This window comes from Athene cunicularia (assembly GCF_003259725.1).
Source record: "Athene cunicularia isolate RWA chromosome 3 unlocalized genomic scaffold, athCun1 chr3_part1, whole genome shotgun sequence".
NCBI lineage: Eukaryota > Metazoa > Chordata > Aves > Strigiformes > Strigidae > Athene > Athene cunicularia.
Genome location: NW_020799097.1, coordinates 89,362,380 through 89,386,756, shown reverse-complemented (window position 1 = coordinate 89,386,756; position 24,377 = coordinate 89,362,380). Strand labels below are relative to the sequence as shown.

At 37.5% G+C, this 24,377-nt stretch overlaps 1 protein-coding gene across 2 annotated transcripts in view; it reads left to right on the top strand.

Moving 5' to 3' along the window:
* RMDN2 (regulator of microtubule dynamics 2) overlaps positions 1-24,377 on the top strand; it is a 48,672-nt gene that overhangs the window by 7,072 nt on the left and 17,223 nt on the right. For both annotated transcript variants that reach the window (XM_026845871.1, XM_026845872.1), the window contains 5 exons: positions 1,304-1,487; positions 2,439-2,541; positions 4,649-4,709; positions 17,825-17,900; positions 19,584-19,661. In XM_026845871.1, the coding sequence (XP_026701672.1) occupies positions 1,304-1,487; positions 2,439-2,541; positions 4,649-4,709; positions 17,825-17,900; positions 19,584-19,661 (502 nt within the window). The remainder of the gene's footprint in view (positions 1-1,303; positions 1,488-2,438; positions 2,542-4,648; positions 4,710-17,824; positions 17,901-19,583; positions 19,662-24,377) is intronic.

Below are 24,377 nucleotides of genomic sequence, written 5' to 3'. Positions count from 1 at the left end.
ACAGAGGAGATGGTGGAATCCAGACCATGTGAGGAAAGGTACTTTCCAGACAGTTCACATCATAGAGTTATGTATGGGAGCTAAAGGACTGCCCCCCTCCCACCAAATCCCTTGCACTTTTGGTCAAGTTAGTGCTCTTAGAAATACAGCCTATGTATGATGTAGCTCTCACCCACTTCAAAATAACTATGGAAGAACAAGATACTGTGTTTGAAAGATGCTTCAGAAAACCAAAATGGATGTTCAGTGGCTTATAAATGAAGTCTCTGAAGGATACAATACGATGTGTTATCAACTTCAGCAACATCAAGATTATGTAAAACAAATCTGTAGGAATCTGTGAAGTTTCCTACCTCTGCTCTGTTCCACGTTGTTTGTTAGTTTGAACACATACACATGATTTCTGTATGTACTGTTTTATCCAAATGTATTTTTGACTTCCATTTCCCATATTACCAGATTAATTTTGCAGCAAAACTCTCATGCCGCATCTAGCACTTGAGTAGCTTGATAAGCAGCTGTACTTGTTCATTTACAGTCTGTAAGAGTATCTGCTCATGTTTAGTTCTGGTCACAATATCATTCAGCTGCTCCTATACAAAGTTGGAGCACCCTAATATATGCTCACTTTGGACAGTAAGGCCACTTGCTTATCTCTGCATGGTATTTATGGCTTTTGTAAATATTTCTTTGTCCTTGACTGCATTGTGCTGAGTACTTGTCCATTAATCATAATGAATTAATATGAGCTCTTTTCCCAGCTTCAGGTATACTGACCTTCAGAACATTAAAAAGAAATAAGTAAAGGAATTTATAACAGTGGTGTTACTGCTTATATATAGATCTTACAAGTGTTTAAGAAAACACTATATAAGTGATTCTTACAGCACTTATGTTCTGGTTAGTAAACTCATTCTTATTTCAAAAAATAGGGAATTTGAGGTAAAGAGTTGAAGAGGCCTGTTCAGGGTTACAGAGCATGTCTTAATACACTTTAATGGTTTAAAGTGTTCTGCATTTGAAACACAAGGATACATGTGTTTCTAATATGTATCTGCATTTTTAATGCAGTATTAGGCAGCCGGACAGTGTAGTTACTTTGCTGTTATGTTTGGAATGTGATTGTACTGTCCCTTTGAAGATAAAGGTTTTATAATAATACCAATAATAAGCTTGATACTTGAAAAACTCCTTTAAGGTTGAATAACTGGACGAAATCCTGTTCTGAAATTTTTGCATCTGAATTTAACAACACTTTACCAATATTTTTAGAAAAGGTGGTTATTATTTTCTGTGATTTTAGTTATCTTACAGCTCATACTGATTCTGAAGGAGAGGAAGAAAAGAGATGTATGAAATCACCTGATGTGAAATCAGAAGAAGAAGAGGAGCTATTTAATCTTTTACAGCAGGTGGACAATTTGCACAAGGGTTCAGAGGATGATAAAAAGGAAGGCTTCAGACTGCTGCTTGAGAAAAATGACAAGGTATTAATGGGTAAACTTAATATTACGTTGCTAAATTCTGCTTTGCACTGCTTTTGAGAACTTCCTTAATAAAATCACTAAAATGCACACAAGAATGGAAGATGAAGTTTCATTCATGTTTTTATAATACAATGAAAAAGAAATATTTCAAGGTAGTGTCAATATTCATGTTGGGAGGGCATAGAAGTTATATTATTTTATATCTCATCCAGACTCAATAACTTTGAGGTTTTGTTTGATGTGTTTATTCTTGCATGCAACAAAGGAAGATCTTGAACTTTTTTCTGTGTAAATGATACTTACTTTTGCTGGTTTTAGAATGGTCTATGGCCAGATGTCCTGTGGCATTAAGTAGTAATTAGAGCAAGTGTTCTCAAGACATCAAATGATGAGCCTGTAGTCCACTTATACCTTTCTGATATACTTCATGTGAATTTTTCCTTTGACTTTATTGTGCACATACGTAGCTCCAGATAAAATTTCAAAGTGGTTTGATGTGCAGTGCTTAATTCAGTGTACCAGTTTCTTCTGATTTGGCAAACATTAGTTCTGATTATATATTTACACATTTACATATTGAAATACCTAGGAAGATGTTAATTGTGAGTGAGTGTGGTACTTATCCCTAAAGAAAATACACACCACATCATTCAGGGATCTGTTGTGCTCTACTGGATTACCTTTTTATTTTTTATATTAAAAGAACTTTAAAATTGATTTTGGAAATAAAGCCTCTTTAGACAGCCCAGGGTATTTCCAAAAGCGGTGTTCTCCTTTGGTTGTGAAAAAATGGTCATCTGGTTCTCACGTAAACTAAAAGTAGTATAGAAGGATGCAAAATAACCAAAGATTTTATGCCATGTTCCAATAACCTGCTTTAAGCATTATGAAAGGAAACTGTTTAAATCGCATTCTGATCAGTTTAATTACCCAGCTGTCCTCTACTTTCAGTATGAAAACTGTGTGGACTTTCTTTGGAGACTTGCACGTGCTTACGGAGATCTGTTTGAGATGACTACTGATGCTGAAGAGAAGAGGAACTATGTTACTGATGGTAAGCAGAGGAAAAATATTTGTGTAGAATGCCATCTGAATGTAGTGAAACATGCTTTGAACTTTGTTCAAGTTTACCAATCCAAGAAATTTCCAATTCAATAAATGGGAGCATTTGTAGTGTAATAATAACGGTTTGTGTAATAAAACTGCCACAGTATACAACTTCAGTCCATTCTTCCTTCACTGGAGAGATCCAAAATCAGTGAAGGAGAAGTACTGTGGGTCATAACTGAAGGCTGTTGGTTCTGGATGGTGACTTAAAATCCTGTATTTTGTTGAGAATCAGATGGATACAGAATGTGAAAAAAGACAGATGCTGTCAGCACCGTTTCTTAATTACATCTTTGGGAGAGAGAAATAAACGAACGCCAAGGCAAAGTCAAGGTTTGTTTTTCTGCTTTCCTGTGGCAAAGGAGCACTCCTGCATATCATCAACCCTTTTTGTGGTGATGGTGGGGATGAAACAGTGAATCTGTAAAAACTGTTGACCAGAAACAGAAGTTGCGTGTGACGATTGGTGTTGCCTCCAGGCATCTTTCCCCATGTGTCCTGCTTGACAGCTTAACCTCAACAAGACTCTGATTTTCTTCTTCACAGCACTTTTTTTTTGTTGCTTTTAGAAGCATTGCCCTTTCTTTCACTGTCTGGAGGCATATTGGCTAGAGGCATAGTTTACATGTCCCTTTTTGGTTTGGGCCGCCTTCTTTTTATTACAATAAACCCTACACCTTTTCTACCTGTGTCACTCTCCTCCAGTCAACACACTGTTCTCACAATAATCCTTTTTGCGTGTATCTGGGAATACTTCTCTCTCTCCTTTGTTTCTCCATTTCTTCTCTTTGTTTTGCTGCACCAGATTCAGGTTTTCTAAGTGTATTTCAATTTCAGGTTATTTTGTCTTTTGTGACTACTTTTCTGTCAGCGACTTCTATTTTTCTGGTAGCCACGGCAACGTCACTGATTAAGTAGTTTTGGCTGCCTTTTGTCAGTCTTAAAGGCAGTGCCATGTCTTTGTGCTGCCATTACATATTTCAAAGCCAGCCTTAGCTTGTCCAAGGTCCTTGTCCCATCCTTTTGTCATCTAAGCACTTATGAAGACTTGCACTTAGTTACTTAATTGATACTGTCTTTGCTTTAGTAGCAGCTTGGCTTCTTTGTATGGAAATCATGCAGTGCAATGAGCATTATGACAGAAACTAAGTATATGACAGCAAACTCCGTTGTTGGATCCTTTGCTTTTACCAGTGACTACATGTAGCGTCAGCTGGTGAAAAATAATGGCACAGCAAAAGACAGGGAGAGATAAAGAATGATGGAATGAAATTGGGTCTTAGGTGTTGAGTAACCAGCCTAGTTTGGCTGATTCTCATGAAGTGGTGGGTGGCGGCAGCCTTTTTCATCTTGGTTTTTGGAAGTGGTGCAGAGGGATTGTGACTGTGGGGGAGCTGGCAGTGGTTTCGTGGGGTTTTTTTCATTCTGCTGGGTTGGAGGACTGTGTATGCTGTTCTTTGTTTTTATGAAGTTAACTTGCAATACAGAAATGTCAGTGTGGCTTAATTGGTTGCAGCTGAGACTTTGCAAACAGCAAACATCTCATCTGAACTTCTTACTGGGAGCATGGGTTTGATCAAATCACCTATTTTCATCTTTATTCAGTTAAAAGTGGAACTTAATGGAAGTCTTTGTGCTGGAAAGGAACTTCAACTAGTTCATTCCTGTGCCCAAGGCAGGAAACAGCTTTGCTGGTTCTTCTGACAGGTGCATCTCTAACCTGCTTTTAAGGGTCTTCTGTCTTAGAGATAACACATCCTCATTTGGCAGTCCAGTTCAGTCTTTCCCTGGTTTAGCTGCATCTGAGTTGGATTTTAAGAGAAAATACTAAAATTGCACTATATATATATATATGTGTGTGTGTGTGTGTGTGTGTGTGTAGGTATGTAAATAATGTAAAGCCTGGATGTTACATTGTCCATCTAAATGTTTACAAGAACAGGAGGCAATTTCTTCTTTGCAGCTAGAGTGTATCAGGTTGCTTTGCTCTTGGGAGTTGCCTGAAATGTGGAAGAGTACAATAAATCCTTTAATATATTGTATTTTGTTTACAGGAAAGATTAAAGCTGAAAAGGCTGTTCAGCTGGATGCCAGGAGTGCTGAGAGTCACCAGTGGTAAGCTGGACAAAATGTACATTTTTACAAACTTGTATATATTTATCAAATCCAACAAAAAAAACCCCAGCTGTCTTTGGCTCTAAATACTGCCCACAGCAAGTTACATTTATCATGCTGCAGTTTGACATCAATTTCATAAATGATTCATTAATATCTTTTCATGGTTTTATGGAACTCAGTTATCATCAGTTGCAGCTAAAAATTACATTGACATATTCTGTGAAGCTTTTACTATAGCATGTGAAACAACTCAATACCTATACTTCAGTACATACCAAGAAATGTAGAAGGGAGTATTTGCTTAAACCAGCATAGAGAAGCCATAGTTTTCCATTTACCTTCTCTTTCAACACGTTGAAAAATAATGTCATTTGACCTCATATTTTATCCTTTCTTGTAATCATCTGAAATCTAATAATTAAAAATAGACAATGAGAGGACTATGGAAGTTTTGATTAACTTCTCAATTTTTGTTTTATCATATCGTTTTCCTTCAAGCTTGGCACTTGGATTAATTTTGTAGACCTTGCCAGGACTGACAAACTCTTTGCAAATGTAAATATTTTTAATCAAATCAACATTATAAGGTAAAGGATAATTCTGCTGAGTTCCAGCGGATAGTTCCTCACTTTACTATTATATTAATAAATTTTACTGAGCTCCTGATTTCTTTTCTAATATAGTTAGCTTTTCCTTTCTATTTTGGTTTCTGTGTCCTTCATTTTGTCATTATACATGTAGGGTGGGATTTCACTTAACTTCTACATATCTAAACCAAACCCTTTTATCCTACACTCCCCTCACAATTGAAAATGAAGTAGCCACTTCTGGAGCACAGTTCATCTGAGTCCATTTTGCCCATCTGCATTAGGGTATGATGAATTTTTCCTGAGGTTCAGCTGACAACATCTCCATTGCTAGTAAAGGGAGCACATGTCAGCTAGCTCAGGTTTAGATACTTGATTAGACACAGATGTTTTAATTAGGTGACTCTCTGGCTTGGTCTCTTTCTCCTAAACTTCAAAAATGGATATGTTATTGTTCCACACTGTGTTCCTGTGAGTGTTACCATATTTCTATGATGCTTTTTTTCCTTCTGTTTATAACAACTAGTGATCCAAACAGCTGCTTTGTAACAGTGGGGTGCTAGAAGTGGTGTCCTGTGGGAATCTTGACTAAGTTTCACTGTCACAGACAGATTTGCACTTGCTCTTTCCCATGTCGTAGAAGTAATGATGATGCCTGCTTGGAGATGAAGCCTAGGCCCGGTGTGGCTATAATGTGGCAGTTTAACATAGGAGCCTTTGCTTTTGGCCTTACCAAGCTGTTTGTTAATTCCTCTCAGCTGGAGGTTGCCACTGTGGCAGCAAAACTAACAGAAGAGGATCATCTTGAGCAGCACTCCTCAGTGTAAGGGGATGTGAAGCTTTAACACCTGTTGAAAGCAATTTACAGCCATTTCTGCTGTTTGCCTGATCACAGCCATGGTCTCTTCTTCAGGGTAATGCTGGTGTAACCCCTTCAACTAGAGCTATGTGTATAAACAAAATCACATGCAAGCGGAAGTCCTGCCCCTACCTCCCCAGCCCAGAAGACTGACAAAATCTAGTAGAAATACAACTCCTCTGGAAGAAACTACGCTGATAAAAGCTTACATGTTGTTCAGGGAGATGTAGGTGGTCTGCTGGACTTCAGATGTTGATCTTGTACTGGCAGGCACATCTAGCAAGGGAAGAATTACAAGTGGAAGGAGATGTGTTCCAGAGGTTAGCTCAGAAAGCCTCTTTGAGAGGTTCGAAACTCTATGTTTTGTAAGCTACTGCTTTTTGTAGCAGTCAATGAATTTCTGTATGGTTTACAGTTTTCATCCTTTTTGTATCTGGGTTGCACGTGAATGTAAGGGTTTTATCAGTTGCTGTTGAACTGGTGGCTTTCTAGTGGTGTAGATGGACACCACAGATTTGAATAGTTTGATAGAATATTTTTTCTGAGCATTTTATCCGCTTGTCTTTCTTTTCTGAAGTCTTTCTAACTTGGTGCATGATTTTTAAAGTTTGATGTCCCATACTGGTGTGGCTGCTCTAACTGAGGCTCTGAATACTGGGCAGATTGGAATTCTGTACTCCAGACAGACATTTGTATGTTTTTGTCTAGGCTGCCAACTGTTGTTCAGTCTGTGGTCCTAGCAGATCCTTTTCTGCTGTGCAGCTTCTTAACCAGATGGACTTGTTTTCTAACTGTAAATTTCTTTTTTCTTCCGTGGTAGCGTACTTTGCACACACTTCACTGATTTCATACCATTTATTAATTTTATTGAGGCCATTTAGGTTTGTAAATGCTTGCATCCTCCCCAGATTACAATTTTATTTTAAAAGTGTTCTGTTGTTTTGTGGGTTTTTTGAAATCATTGACTTCATTAATGAAATTACTGGAAGACCATGTACCCAGCACAAAACTGCTTCACATGAACCTGGTTCTGCAACCATCTCTACAAGTGATTTAATCAAAATTATATTTCCATGGTTAGATTTTGAAGAACGTCAGGCAGAACAATGTCAAAGGCCACATAAAGGTCAAGGTATATCCATTTGTTGCATTCCTCTAATATTCCAGGCTTGTTTATCTTGTCAGAAAATAAAAATATTTTTGTTTGATACTGTTTGTTCATGACAAACTTGTGTTCTTTTGTATGCTTCTGCACTTAAGAATAATTTATCCTGTAATGTTTTCAGGTTAGGTTTGTTTGTCTGTAAGCCCTGTCTTTTCCTTTCCTTTTTGTAGATAACAACTATGTTTGCCTTTTTCCTTTCTGCTGGGATTTTCTGTATTACTCAGGAGATTTTGGTAGTCAGCTATATGTCAGATCTGGATTATCTGAGTCTGGCTAATGCAAATTTACCCAGTTTATCTAAACATTATTTTACATGTTAATCTTCATGAACAGGAAATAAGACTTCGAGGAATCTTCCCTGTAGAAACTGTGCTCTCAAACTTGTATGCAAACAGAATTTTGCCTTAAATCATAAATAGATAAGACTGTGTGTGAGCAGAAAACAGTGAAATACAGTTAAGGCATGAAGAAATAATACACGAAAGTGACATGAAATCCATAGTTAAAAAGGATAATGAGAGAGAAAACAAAACTAAAAGAAAAAAATAGAACCAATTTACACAAAAACGCTAGGATCACTAGCAGGTAGTCACTTAAAGAAGAATGGCATACCAGTTTTACCTAAGTTCAGAGATGAAGGGCAGTACCCAACTCTGGATTGACACCTAAATATGCTGTCTTTGTTATATGTGTCTACACATGAGCAGGGGACTTGTCCTCCACTGATAGGGGATGTAGAGTTGATAGGCAACACGTGCTTTTTTGACAGGCCAGGATATTTGTATGGTGTGGCAGATATCACACAGGACCTCTAGGGGTCTATGCCCTTCCAGTCCAGCAACTGGAAGTGGTGGGAAACTCTAGGACATCTCCACTGGCAGCAGGCACCTGTGTCCAGGCAAGGATCCTGTGAATTGAACAGGGTCTCCACTGACTCTTATGGGAGATTAGATACACAGATGAAGCTCAGCATGAATGCAAGCTCAGTGTGAAAGCAATCCTGTCTCAGACTAAAATCATTCCTTTTAATCTTACTGCCAGCATAAAATTTTCTAAAGCTGTATAAGATAAATAATCTTAGCCTGTGTAAAATAAGACGACCTCTTTGTTAGACAGTTTTCTCATTTTTCATGTAAGATTATCTCATTCTGCATTAGCTACTCATGAGGAAGCTGGTTTTCTGACCTTGATTAAGGAAAGTTTTAGTTGATTTTTGTACTAATCTGTCCTTTCTAATTTCTGAGGGGTTTTGATATTTCCTGTCACCACAACTGAGGTTTGCTGCTATACCAAACAATTCCTGTTTGGTTTAGCTGCTATCTATATTGTCCACTCATGCATTATTTCTAATGTTTTCTTAAACTGTTTAATATATTATGACTTACTAAATGAATGAGGATTAAATGATAGGCCTATTCTTTTCCTGGTCCTGTTCCTTGCTCTATACTTACAGTTAACCCTTTGGGGTAGGGGGAATATAAGTGAGGAAGAAATTGAATTCAGCCTCGTTGGTTTTGTCTTTCGTCATTATTTCCTTATTGCTAATTGTTCTCTGCTTTCATTTATGTGTCTTTTCTTTCTGCTGTATTTATAGAACCTCTTCGTATTGCCTCCTATGTCTCTTGTGGGTGTCAATTCAGTTTGTATTGCCATCCAGTTCTCATATCTTTAACACTCATCCAATATTACTAGCTTAGCCATGTGCTCGTACTTTCACTTTTAGGGTCAATTAATTTGAGATTTTTAAGTTGATAGATAACACCTCCCTGGAGCTGAATGAGTCTTAAACTATTTTCTGCCTTTCCTATGCGTGAAAGAGTCATTCGCTGCTGCGCTTTTGAATATTGTCTCTTAATAATTATTATGTAGAACTTTTTATAATATCACACACTTTTTTTTATGCTTTAGTTTTCTTCATTAGAAATGCACACCGTGCCTGTCAAGCAAGGATTAGGACTATAGACCTCTTTGAAAGTTTCTTTTGGAAGCTTATTCCTGCTTCTTGAAAGCTCTATTTACCACATAAATATGGTTTTGTCACACCCTGACTGACATAACTGTTCCAATAAAGGCCTAGTGTAGATGGAGGTATACTGGCAAAAACATCCCTTTTCCAGAGCAGGGTTTTTCCTGTTTTCCTGCTATAAACTGTCTGGGAAATAAAATATATCTTTTGTCTCCACCAGGAGGATTTAGTGGAATGGTCTCTTGAGCAAACGTACTAATGCAAGCCTAGAGTTCAGCCGTCTTGCCTTACTTTTCATATTCAGTTAAGAACAAAAAAAATGCCCTATATCTTCTTAGTAGATGATCTATATTTTTTTATAAAATATATCAACAATGAAATTGGCCAACTTACTGATCAGAATACTGACAAATAACCAATATTCATCCTCAAATTAAATTTGATAAAATATATGTGGAAAGAACAGAGAAAAATATCTTTAAGTAGTCAGTTGGTTTTGGTAACGAATTTTTGCAGCTGCAAATAATTTTCATATCTGAATCCAGATTTTTGAAAACAGGTGATCATACTTAAAGTTGCAGTTGCCAATAAGAACAAAAAACCTTCAGATTTTTTCGGGAGTGACCTCTAAAAAACCTGAAGTGAATGGAAACACTGGAAAGGAAAAACTTAACTGTAACCTTTTATTATTTGTATGACCACCCTAAAGAGAGGCAGAGTAAATGTTCTAAGTGATTTGTTGTTTTGTTCAGCCAGTGTCAGTTATTCAAGTTGTGAAGGAAGGAACTTGCATGCAAAAGTTGGCATCAGCCAGTCACAGGTCCTCTTGTTTTTCCCAAGCCTCAAACAAAATCTTTTTGTGGGTCAGTGTTTCCCAAATGATAGTTGTGAATCCTCAAAGCTCATCTTGGACTGTGGAGCATCTTTGTCATCCAGATTTTAATTGCAAGTGCTATGTGAACAATTCAGTTCTATAGTTGCTTCAGATGGCACTACTTTACAACTTTACAATTACATAAAACACAAAATGTAGAGATATGTTAATAGTGCTTTTATTTAAAAACTAAACAATCCCTTTTAAGTTCTTTCACAAAACAAGTGAGTTTTTATTTTTGTTGATGTTTTCAAGAGTTTGGAAGAGGTCCAAAAGGCTTCTCCACTGTTGCCTAGAACCCTGCACCTTATTTTTTGCTGAGGAGGACTTGTTACAGGCTTTGCAAAGAACAGAAACGTTGCTAGTTGTGGCCAGTGTTCATGACATTTACTTAGGAAGATCATTATTTGCACTGAGGTTTGGTTTGTTTGCCACAAACAGGGCTGCTATTAAGTTTGGGCTACTCTATAGAACTTCTCTGCTGATAGGAGTTATATAGCACGTCTCAGTTAGATTGAAGTTATTGAGTGAAAACCTAGTAATTTGAAGTGAAGATTTCCCCTGGACCACAGCTTCCCCCAAGACTTTTCTCTATTGTGGATATGTGGGTTACTCAGAAGTGCAGGAACAAGTTTCCCAAGCCCAGGGTTGTCCATGGAAGTGGGTTCCAGAGTTGACAGTCTCTCACTGAGAGGAAACACAATGAAAGGGAGTGGATTACCTTCATTGAGCCAATTTTGGAACTACTTGCTTGGATATTTTGGCTGACCTATATTAGTAAGATAAAAAGTGGAGAAGAGTATAATCACAGAAATCATATTAGCTTTTGTTAGCTGTAGACATGATTCATTTCCAGGACTAATTCAGAATGTTGACCCTTATGTTCACATATAATTTTGTGCTAAGCTTGTGCCTAGGCTAGAAATAACACGTAGGGAACCTTGATTTGCTAGTACAACTTATACTTTTGAGTGGAATTGCTGTACTTGGTATACAAAAATGAAAGAACTAATGGTCCCAGATAGAACATATTTCAGTGAGGAAGTCTAGAGATTGCAAAGATACTGAGAGGCTTGTATGTAACAGTGAATCACAGAAACACAGAATCATCTAGGTTGGAAAAGACCTTGAAGTTCATCCAGTCCAAACGTTAACCTAATACTGACAGTTCCCAACTACACCATATCCCTCAGCGCTATGTCAACCCAACTCCAGGGATGGGGACTCCACCACTGCCCTGGGCAGCCCATTCCAATGCCTAACCACCCATTCTGTGAAGAAATACTTCCTAATATCTAGTCTAAACCTTCCCTGGTGCAACTTGAGGCCATTCTCTCTTGTCCTATCATTTACGACTTGGTTAAAGAGACTCATCCCCAGCTCTCTGCACCCTCCTTTCAGGGAGCTGTAGAGGGCGATGAGGTCTCCCCTCAGCCTCCTCTTCTCCAGACTAAACACCCCCAGTTCCCTCAGCCGCTCCCCGTACGACCTGTGCTCCAGACCCTGCACCAGCTCCGTTGCCCTTCTCTGGACACGCTCGAGTCATTCAATGTCCTTTTTGTAGTGAGGGGCCCAAAACTGAACACAGGAATCGAGGGGCGGCCTCACCAGTGCCGAGTACAGGGGTCAGATCCCTTCCCTGTCCCTGCTGGCCATGCTATTGCTGACACAAGCCAGGATGCCATTGGTGGTAAACTCACTCATAACAGGGCAGAAAACTGCTCAGAAGATGGTTCCTAAGAAAGTCTACTATCCAATCAGAATTTTCTCCTGGAATTCAGTGAATGGATTAACATGTAAAATTTAAGAGATATTACTACCCAGCATGATAAAGTCAAGTTCTTAAACTCATAATTAGGTTATTTTGCAGAAATGTGGGCAGCTATACAGAAGCAGGAAAAATGTAGTTCTTACGGAAGGATATTCTCAAACTACTGACAACTTTTAAAATTAAATCCATACCATGTTTCTAACTAAATACTCGTAACCTTCTGCCCTTAATTGTCTCTTATGAAAACTTAGAAGAGACAGATAACTCACAAGCTACAAGCATCTGTGTCTGTCATACAGCCTTACTTTACATGAGGTATACCCTGTGCAGAAATACTTTCAGTCAAACCTTGGTATAACAAAGTTGCAGGTTAGTAGTTATTTGCCCTGTATTTGATTCATGGGAAGAATCAAAAAGTTTTATAGCAATCTTTGTTGTTAATTATGCTTAATCTTTTTCAATAATCTTTAAATTACTTAATTATTTTGGTAAAAATAATTTAAAATACAGCAAGGCAAATTCAGAAGCCATTTCTGAAATGCTGTAACTTGTTCTGTAGTAAGTGGATCAGAGGCATGCATAGCTTCTTGTGTATTTCTGGTTATGGCGTTTAAATGAGCATATGGTGGAAGGTCATGCATTAGGTCTGTGTGGCTGCTGGGGTTAACGATTAGATCTGATAAAAATTACTTCATGCGCAAAAAATAAAAAAGAAATCACAATCTAGTGGGGGTTTCATTAATTTTGTTACTTTTTTCTTTTCTGTAGGGCAGGTCAGTGGAATATTTCAATTCAGAAATGTTGTTGCTATGCCTCGGGGCATTCATGGTCTCTTCTTCAAGTTTTCCCTCCTTGCTGAAGGGAGGTAGCAGATGTTGGCACTTGCATGACAGTAGCCCTTCACAGGGGACTGAGCTCAGGCCTGTGAGGAGAAGTATGATTCATCCTCTGGGAAGAGGTTCTTGAAATAGCAGTTCCTTGGTGAAACACTACAGCATCCTCATGCAAACTGCAAAGGAGTTAGGTTTGAAATGTGAAATTATCTATTTACGACAAGGTTTTTGACAGAATGGTCACAGAGTAAATAACACTGTCAACCTAGTGATCCCTACTATGTTTCTGTCAAGGAGAATTGTCGTGTTATTATCTCTGAACGCTTTTGTTTCACTCTGTTTCCACATTTGTGAAGACTATATCCTGCTAATTTCTTCAAGACTGTATTTGCACCTGTAACAACTAAAAATGTCTGTTATAAAAATGCAAGTTAAATTTCCGGAAGACAGAAATTTAACGCAATTGAAGGTTCCACAGCCTCAGAAATGCAAAACACCAGTAGAACATGTGGATGCCATGAACTTCTGTGAATATCCATTAACATCAGCATTTTTACTTGTTTTGGTATATTGTAGGTGTTACAATAAATTATTAAGCCAGAATTCTTAAATACCCTTAATTTGGGGTGATTTTTTAACTAAAATTTGAGTTTGTTTTTTGTGTGTTTGCAAACATCACCTATGCAAGTGTGTGCGCTACATCTGATGTTTCCCTGGACCTCAGCTTTGGTGCTCTGGTGAATTTTTAATATAAAAACTGTATCTCTGCCAATTTCTACAATGTAGACTCAGTTGTATTCCAAGAAAAAGAAAAAAAATAAAGAAAAGAAAACAAAACCCAAACCAAAAGGGGGAAAAAAAAGAACAAAACCCCACCTAAATACTTCAGTTTGCACCTTGGCACTTTTTACTTTGTATATTGGCAGTCTCTCACATTCTTAGCCACAGCTTTCTGTGCCCTCACCACCATGAGGAAGGTGATATCAAACTGATCCTCTACTTTTCCATGGAAACTTTAATAAAATACCATGGTAGGAAAGTGATATAATTTTAAGTATACAAAACTGTGATCTCTGGACTGATAATGCAACAGGTCGTAAACAGTAACATAAATTGAAAAATCTCCCTACACAGGAATTGACAGCTCATTGAAGTCAGATTAAAAAGAAAGTCTGAGGGTTGGGCTGCATTGAAGAGATTTGTCAGAATACTGAGTGTGTGAAAGTGGTGAGGCAGTTGATGGTTAAGAAATAAGATTAGATGCTCTGAGCTGTGCAGAGAAGGGGAGACACAGGAACACATTTATAACTGGAATGGAAATGAACTTTCTTTTCACAGGGTCTCTTATGTGTTACCCACACATTAGCCTTTACTCGTACTATCTTACACCTTAAATGTGTTTCAGATAAAGAGGATGGAGCGAAAAATCAGTGTGAAACAGAGGAACTAAGTTCTTTGTTATTAGTAAATATCACAAACTCTGCTCCTGTTCACAAAATTCATACAACTGCAATTAAGAAAAACTTAGCTGTTGATACTGGGCTGCTGAAAGGGAGATCAAGACTTCTAAATGTAAGCCCTGTACCCACATATTTTCAAAGTCTACATGAAGTAAGAGGGGTTTTTGGAATTGGGATACGTGGAAGGGGATCTAGAAGAGGGAGGAACAAGCCTGGGAAGATGCATATTATTTCTGATTTTGGCCCTGTGAAATTTATCAGGGAACCAGTAAAACTTCCTGTATTTGAGTGTCCTAATGTGGCTTAATCTTAATTTGAGACTTTAAATCTTTTCTGTAAATCCATGTCATGTGGAATAAGTTGTGGTTGCCAGGGTCTAAGTGTTGGTGGCGTCTCTCTGCATTTTTGGTATTAAAATTCAGATTGCTTGTGAACATATTTGATAAAACTCACTGAATCAACCTGCTGTTCCTCCTTTTGCAGCAGGTAAGGTATGCCCCTTGCAGTTTTATCTTGTCAGAGTACATACAGAAATTCTGTAATACCAGAAAGGAAAACTCTCATCCGCCTTAATCTGGACCCCTCTACATGAGGGCCACGGAGGCACTTGGCATCCATCTCTGTCAACTGTGCTTTCTTGTGAGTCTGAGTTCTAGTGGCATCATTTGTATCAAAGGGGCATGGCGCTGATTTTACTGAGTTGGTTTGATTGTGTTTGTGCTTAGAAAAGGAGTATTGTGGGTAATTAATCTCTATGCTTCTACACTGTTTTCAGTAACTTTTCTTCCATCTGGATGTAACATGCCTTTAAGTTAAGTACTGTGTCTGTCTCAGTGAGGTTATGATCATTATGTTCATTTAGATGAACATGTCTGTGGCTGTTTATTTTTACTCCTGTTATCCAGGAGTAGCATCGGCTCAGCAGTTAGGTCACTTCCTTGCAGCACTAGGTACAATTTTCTCTTTGTTTTTCTCTGTGAAGGTACTGTAAGCAGTATTTTAATCTTGATGTTCAAAGGGCATGAGACAGGCAATGACTGTGAGAAAAGCCAGTATCACTTGTTCTCGCAAAAGATACGTAAGTTTTACCTGTTTCACAGGATATTTGAACATTACTGAGTGATATTTTTTTTTTATTCATCCCCCCCCAATTTTTATGATAGCGCACAAAGTGGCGCTGTAGAAGAACCTGTGAAAGTCTCAGGCCCTGGAGCTGGCTGCTGTGTCCGAGTGTCACCACGAGGTGGGGCGGGTGTCAGCGGAGAGGGAGGGCTGCGGGCCGCCGGGCAGCTCCGCTCTGCCTCCGCCCTTCCGCGCTCCCGCCTCGGGCTCCGCTTTGCCCAGGGCTGGGCCCGAACTCTGGAAAGATGGTTTCGGGATTGAATGACAAAAACCAGATGGAGTCATTTCTAGTTAGTTCTTTCCTCGTTTTCACTGATCGTTTTCTTAATATTATCCTATGCTTTAGTGTTTTTTTTTTTTTTTTTTTTTTTTAGAAATGAAATGAATATGTGAAATGCCATAGAACTCAAAAAATTAAATAATTGATTTATGTCAATTGCCTGCATAGCCTAGTTCAAAAGTATAACAGAAAAAAAACCCAACAACCCACTAATGCATGAAAGACATTCTTATTTTTTCCTTGGGGGAAAAAAAAAAAAAGTATTTAAAGTTAGTAGGTTAGCTTACTTTTCATTTGTTAAAAATTTTATTAGGATTTCCCTCCCAAAGATTTTAGCTGTAAGTAAAAATTTTTCTTTGAACTGCTTTAAACTAAGGCTCTTTTTCTTGTCACGCACAGACAGGGAAATACTGCAAGATGCTGGATTAGCTTGTTCGCTTTTCATTGTTTTCTTTTGTAGCAGCAATCCGTTTAGCTATGGTATGCTGAGTTTATCTGATTAGCACTTAATGAGTGAAGGGAATAGGGGAAATGTTGCCTGAGTTACTTAAGCCTAATAAAGTTTTCTGTACCTTCCCCCTCTTTCTAAATACCTGAACTTTCCTGACCCCCACCCCTTGTTTTTTCCCCTCAATTGCAGCTCGTTCCCATATGAACTGCACTCCCCCTGCAGCTTTAAATGTCAGAAGTAGTGGTGCCATTAGCTGGATTTTGTTCAGTGCACATTGGTCACAACATACGTCTGTTCAACGCTGTTTGACAGTCTGTCTGGAGCTCTTACAACTTCAACTAGTTATTATGCTGACTCGTACCCTGTACCTGGGAACACTTACTGAATAAAAATGTAACAACCTGGAGCACGAGTATTTCTAACAAAATCATTAGCTATAACTGTAAGCAATAAAATAATTTATTTAGTTATGTTATGCAGTGACATTTTAATGAGGATTCACTGGAGCCTGAATAATTACATTATATAAAGAAATTAAAGAAAGCTGAGGTTTAGTAATGCTTAAAAACTGTCCGTGCCATACACCATACACATGGTGGGTCTGTTACTGTAATTAGCTCGGTAAGTTTCTTGCATAACTTCTACATTTTCCTCTGAACTTCAACTTAGTTTCTCCCCTTAGGATTAATTTTTGTTTTAATTTGATATTGCATTGTAAAATTTTTAATACAAAAGCAAAATTCTGAAAAATTTAGAGAAATAATCTATATTAGCTTATGCTGCTTAAATATATTTGTTCCTTCTGTTAGTTTTGTACAGAAATGCAAAGTTGTCTTAATGCCAAGGCAGATAGGTCCAAGGAAAGTACAACTGACATCTGTGTAGGAGACTCCTTATGCATAGTAGGTTCTATAGCTGTCGAAATATTAAGGAAAAAGCAGTAGAAGTTTAGATGGAGTGTCGATAAGACATCAGTGTTGCTTCAGAAATCTGAATCTTTACAGTTAGGGACCTTTGAAAATATTTTAATTTATACCTGCCTAACAATACAAAATTTTAATAGAAATTATCTCACTTTTTTAAAATCACAATCAGTGTCCCCAGTTTGTAATAATAATAATAATCTTAGTAAGAGGCAGCTAGTAATAGCAGTAGCAATCCTGTTAGAGCAGAATATGTGTGTATATTTTAAAATAATTTGAAAGATATTTTAAAAATACTGGAGATGCAGGAATGCACCAAGATGCTTGAGAAGGGTAGAAGACAGCTTTGAACGATTTCTGAGATCCGCACAGCTTCCTTCAGAGTGTGCCCTAAGGATTTGCCTTGCTGGGTGAGGTACCGTGTCTGATGGTGTTTATGTTCCCAGTGCATTGCAATGCAGAGCACAATGTGTCCAGTTAAGCTGCTGTCAATGCTGGAGTGAGTTTGGAAGTGTTACACTCTGATCTAAATGGTAGAAATTTTGGAGGAGAAATCCCTGTTTTTTCACTCCACTTCACTGACATCCCAAACAGTGTCATTTAAACTTCTTGTTTCCATTATTGTTTTGTTTTATTTTGGTTCGGGTTTTTGTCTGTTCCTGAATATGTACAGCTCATGCCAAACTTCTGTCCAGCCATCAAGATGGAAGAAAAACAGGTGTTAATCTGTGGATTAGGTATTGAAATATTTTGTAATTTGATTCAAAGGTTTATTTAAATCACGAAAAGTATGTGTGTGTGTTTTTCTTTTCCCCTCTCAGGTTTGCAATTATGTGTGGCTATATGTCTCAATTTGAAAGTGTACAAAACAAAATCAGGAATGGTTATCTCTTTAAGGTATGTTTTTGTAGGGTTTGGGGTTTTTTTTTAAGATATTCCTTTAAATTATTTCTTTACATAGTGTCTAAGACAGATTTTTTCCAACACAGTAATTCAGCCTCACAGGTCTATTTTGGTGCCGATGTTAAAGTGAAAAAGTTTATGTATGCGAATAGATGATATGCTTACAGAATATAAAAACTGAGGTAGGATTCTTGGAACAGCATTAAGATTTCAGTTTTATTTTTCAGTCAAAGGGGGGAAGAAAACAGAGTGACAGTTCTGTTTAGAAAATAAACCCATGAAATATTAAATGATAAATTAACACAGTTCTGCAATCAATACTTCATGTCACCCTTAAGAGGTAATATTAGTTTTAACACTGTCTTTTCAGAGGTAATTGTGTTTGTTAGAGTTAGCATTTTGTGTTACATGTACTACTCTCCCCTTCCTTGTCCTTGGCATTGCTTAGGTGCTTTTGATCCCTTGCCCTACGAGCTGGTGTCCCCCCTTTCTGCGTGTTAGTGAGAGGCAGCAGACATGTTCCCCTTCCCAGGGAATGCCTGGGATGGGTCTCTACCACATCATGTCCATGTTAGGGCTTGGAGTGTGGCGGAACTTTCCTATGAGAGAGCATTAATTACATCTGAGCTGTGCCAAGTGAGCTAAGCCCCAGGCACTGGGACAAGCTGGAAATGAAGGGAAAATGACAAATAACAAAAGTGCTGTAGTTGTTTAAGGATGGAGTTTAAAAAGAGCCTGCAGCGTTAGCAGTAGCTTTTCAGGGAGGTTTTCCACTTCACAAGTAATTACTGAAAACCGTGTGAATCATTTGGAAATATAAGGGATTTGGGAAAATAATAGCATCGAAACATAGCTCCTATCTGAATAGTTTGTGGACAAAATGATACGCTAACAGGCTCTTGAATCTGGATAACAGATACTTCAGTGACTGTCTTAATTAGAAAAAACAGAGATATCTGGGGGGGAAAAAAAGAAACCTTAAAAGTGAAAATTATTTTGAGAAGCAAATGGTAGTTAGGTGTGAACTAACATAGTTCTTTTTTCTTCAAACTCAGGCTGAGCAATAAGAGCTTTCTTTAGTAAATTAAAGAGAGAAAGATAGTCATGACCTGTCATGAAAATGTTTTTGGAAGAAGCACCTCATTAGATACTTTATAGGTTTTGTGGCTTCACTATAAACAGAACCATTTTATTTTCTGAATTTCACATTATAGTAACAATTTGTTATGTCATGTACCATTTCATTGGGGTAGTCATATTCCAGGGTGGAAGAGATGGGTGCTGGCATGTAAGATCTATCAAAGAGAGTGCTTGCATTCTCACTGATTTAGTGTGTGACAGTTTCCTAATATTAACTGTAAATAAAATTAATTTAATAGAAGTTGTTGCCTTTTTAAGACAAAAGTTCTTGAGTGTTTTGACTGAACTTTAGAGCTGCTTAGTCATGTTCTAAATACAGCATGCCTTCTTGCATTTTGTGAAAAGTTGCTAAAAATTTTTTTTTATGGTGTCCCTCCATGAGGAAAGGGTTTGTTAGTTAATATTTTTAGGACATTAGAAAAGGAATGCAGCAGAAGAGGATTTCTGAATTTGCTTATAATTTGCAGCAAACTTCTTAGAATGTAAACACACTTGCTAAGCTGTCATCTGAAGTGACACTGATTTTCTTTCTAATAGGAGCACCTAGACAAAGCTATTGAACTTAAGCCTCAAGATCCTTTTTTATATTACCTACATGGAAGATGGTGCTATTCAGTAAGTTGATTTTTTTTATCTAATGTATGAATTGAGTATACTGAATAATGATGCTGCATTTGAAATTAAATAGTGGGAATTAATACAAAGGTTGTTTCTTAAAGTAGATGTTTTGAGCTAAATGAAACAGTACGTTTACATTTCCTGAATTAATTTCCACACACAGTGATGTTAACTGCTGCCCATTCCTGTCATGTACATTAAGTAAGCTGTGCTTGTATGTCCCTTATGGCTGTGTTCAGGTTTCTTATCTGAATGTATGAATGAAAAGTCATTGATATTTGGAAGGGAGGAAGGGTGACCTTTGGTATTGTGAGCCTTTATTTGATTTCTTTTTTCTGCCACAAACTTTCTGGGTGACCTTGGGCTGGTAACATAGCCTTTTGGTAACTTTATATCCCATCCATAACTGAAGTTAAATGCGTTTATATGCTGTGGGATTATGACTGTGGCAGCAAGGCTACCATACTGTCTTGGTAAATTCCAGGAGAAAGTCACAGCAAAGATTCAGGCAAAAAAAAATCTATCATTCACAGAAAATTTTTGAAAGAGATAAAATTTGTGTTAGCCAACACAACAGATGCTTTTTTATATTGTGTTAATGACATAGTGATAACTACTCATGTATGAAATATTAAAATAATTGTCTTACAAACTTAGGTGTTGATTAATTTTAAATTTTTTTTTAGAAAAAATGATGCTTGTGCTTGTAATATGAGACTTGTCTTATTCTTAAGACCACATCTTTGATGGCTCAGATGACTATCCTTATTGCTTCATCTTTAGTGATGTGAGGAATCTTTCATCAGAAGAAAATATTCTTGCATAGTCTACACTCTAAAAAATCACTGGGAGGCTTCTCAGAATAACAACTGCTAATACGCAGTGAATTCCAGCCCTACATTTTTTCTACAGCTACTTCAAGTGCCAGTCACTAGGAAGTGCCTGCAAACTGGAAAGAGCAAGCTGCGATGATACGTTGCAGCCTTTAACTTTGTCTTTATCTGCAACAAGATTTAATTCAAAATAACCTTTCAGCAGATTTTTTAGATCATAGATTTAACTTTGAAAGAGCTTTCAACAACTACATTTCTTTCTCAGTTGATTTGAATAAGTAATGACACCAGCTTCTTCAAAGAGCTCTTCATTTTACTTTTCATCACACTGTATTCTTGAATACCAGCATTAGCTATGCAAAAGTGGGTTGCTGAAGATTGTCCTATGGTATGCTTGCTGTCCTGCCTTCGAAGAGCACCGCTTTCTCCTGTCATTCTTTAAGCACTTTTAGACTGTGCTGTGTGCAACAGCTGACTGCACACTTTGTCTGTGTTTGATTGTTTGTCAAACACTCCCAGATGTTTTTTATGGCTTATTTCTCACTTGAGCTACCGCTTTTGGAAACTTTACATGTAATCTCAGTACACCTCACTTTGTTCTTTATTGCACTGGTTTTTTACTCTTGTTTCATTTTAGTGACAATCACCACTTCCTGACTAATACATGTGGTTTGTTGCACTGTATCATTACAAACTCATGTTCCACATTTGCAGCACCTATGCAGGGCTTCCTTACTGAACATTAAAGCCACAGATTAGAATTTGCTTTAGGGTATGTTCTGACCTACATTTTATTAAGTGAAACAATCCACCTAAATAGATGTAGCCACTGAAATTGATTTCTCTTTCTTCCTTTTTTTTAAAATAATCCATGACAAATTAGTGACCTGAAACACTTAGAACAGATTTTCATAGCAGAAATAAATGCAAGTGTAGGACTGAGTGCTTTGGTTTTGACTATTTTATTTTAACTTCTGGGGCTGTCAGCTCTTAAAAACTTACTGTCATTTACACACATGCAGTAGCAGGAAGAGGCCATCATTTGGGAACATTACTTTTGAGGTTCTACTATGGAAGCTAGATCTTAATCCTAGCCCAGTGAAGTTGGTGATATCCTCAGTTGTTATAGCAGACTGTATGAGTAGGTTTCGGTGCTGATCCACTAACACAGGTTTTGGGCATGCATGTGATGTAGATAGTCATAGGAGCTTGTGGAAGCTGTGGCAAATTTCTTGGTCCTATTCTATAACTGTGGTGTTTCATATTAGACTGTTGTCTGGGACATTGGTTCCAAATACTTCTTCAGGGTAGGGATTATGATAGGGTGCTTGAAAGTTTCCTTTATTGCTCCTTCTCTATACTGGTACCCACAGATGCAGTGATAATGCTCCTCTTAGACCCTCTGTTTAGTCTAGCAGAGGTTGAAGCTGGAAAGACTGTGTTGGCCAGTGTGAGGAAATTAAAGAAACAAAAGGGATGACTGAGGAAAGGTGGTTAGTTTTTACATTTAGCCTAGCTGACTTTGGGATCAAGTTAGGGTTGGTCACAATATTTGTTCTTTCGTAAGTTTTGCTTCCAGGGGTAGTATTGTCTAGTTTTAGTCACATATTCTTTTACTGAAGCAGTGCAGTTAAAAAAGATAACTAGTGTTTGATACTCTCTAGGCTTTGGTAACACTTTTGAGAAACCGGATGTACTTAAGTCTTCCTAGTATAGTCAGACATTTGTCATTCACTCCCCATTTAATGTTGGGGGGTCATATTGCTATTTTCTAGTGCTGGTTTTCAGGCTGACAAACTGAAAAAAAATAGGTATAGCAATAGAGTCTGTAAAAAGGGATGCTTCAAGTGTTGTAACTCAGTGTTCCAGTTCATTTTCACAATCAGTTGAACAGACTTTTAGGTTAAACATATAGGGTAGGCAAATGGAGAAGATTTATTGAAGGCTGAAATCTATATCTAGAGACTGTATGCTGTACCAGAAAAAGCTATTTCATTTGTGTTTTGCTAGAATTTGGCTCTGACTGTCATTTTTCACCTTCCTCAGTGTGACACAGTCCTTTACAAAGAGCAATGGTATGGAAATGCCAAATTTCTTAGCAGTTATTCTCACTGGGCCATATCTGAAGCTGATGCAAAGTGTCATAGCACCTTTCAGCAGGAGGGACTAGCTGGATTTTCACTGCCTTGCAGTAGTGGGGGTTTGTGTCTGATGCAGAGTCAGTAACAATTGAGTGACACCTGGTCTAAAAATCAGTTTTTGCTGTTTCTTATTTCTCTTATCATTATAAAGCCAGTAGAGCTATACAAAAGAAGAAAATTCTGTTCTGATGTGTGTATCATCTCAGCTTTGTTAGAAAGTTACTTTTGGTATCCCAATCAGGTAGGCAAGATTTTCACCAACCATTTTGTAGGTATAATAATGGGCAAAGTTTTGCCTGAGAGACTTGCTGTGTGTACAAGAAGCCACATATAGCTCTAATGTTTTTTTGTTTTGTTTTGCAGAGGTAACAATGGGAAAAAAAACCCCTATTTATTTATGCATTGAGTAAACATAATGGAACACCACTAATAATGGATAACTGCAGAACTCTACCAAATGTTATTTTAATATTCCTTTTCCAGAGCTGATATGAACTTCTACAGAGTAGTAATTTTTTCCAGGGTAGCTTTGGTGATGATGTTAGGAAAAGATGGATACTGTATAATTGTGATGAATATACTTTAAAATATCTAGTAAGCAAAGCAAGCCAGTGTTTAGTATGTAAAACAGTTGTTACTATTCCAAAGAAAAACAACTGCAGCAAAGTAATTTTCATTTAAAATGTCTTTGGTGGTGGATGAAACTTTTTGTCCTTAGCCTTCTGTGACAGAAACAGGCTTTGTTAAGTACATGTCTTTTAGGGAAGGTTTAATGTTTTAAATATATACTTGGGTTAGTTAATTTGATTTAAAATAAGTACAGTGCTTAGAGCCTTTCAAGTTTCAGTTTTGTTTTCGTTAAGGGAAAGGGAAAACTACTTTGCTTTTCAGATCAGCAAGAATTATTTATTGGAAGTGAATTGACCTGTGGTGCATGTTGTATAGGAATTAGTTTTCTTTCCTGAGAGTATTGGGTGCAATTATCTGATAATCCTTTATAATGTGTGTTTGTGGGGGTTTTTTTTAGTGTTGAAATATTTAGAATAGCTTTTAAAATGGAGTATGCACGTCGTTAAGACTTATAGCTACTTGCCATTACAGGACTGACACAAAACAGCACGTATTTGTGAAACTGGATCAGAGTCTCTGATAAATGCTAGTGGGGTGTTAAAAATTAGATCTCTTGGGATATTCTTCTCGCAGGTTACATGCCATGTGTTGGTTTAATCTCTGGTGTATCCCAGTACCGGTTTGGGTTACATCAGGGAACAAATTGACCCAGTTCTTTTGTCTGTGTGCTCTGTAAGTCTACTCCCCTTACTGGAGAGTGAAAAGTCCAGGGAATTCAAGTTGGATAAATGCCTGAATGCCTGTGCAGACTGTCCTGGTTCCTCAGCTGGCAAGAAGAGAATATTTGTGTTGGAAGCCAGCATTTAAAAGTGCTATCCAGTTACTTAATCTCTTCCAGAAGTCAAAACATTGCAAAATTATTTAATACAATTTTACATTAATATATTGTAATAAAAAAGAAGAATAAAATCTCTGGGGATGTTCAAGTAGGTGCGATTAATATTTTACTGAAGCTGGATCAATGGGATGGTTTTCCTTTATGGAAGACAATTGTGTGATCTGTCTTCAGTGAGCTGTTAGCAAGAAAACATCGGAGGAGGAAATCCTTTACGGCTGCAAGTCAATCCTGGCTGAATTTTCCATCCAAGTGGGTTAGTTTCCTTGGTACA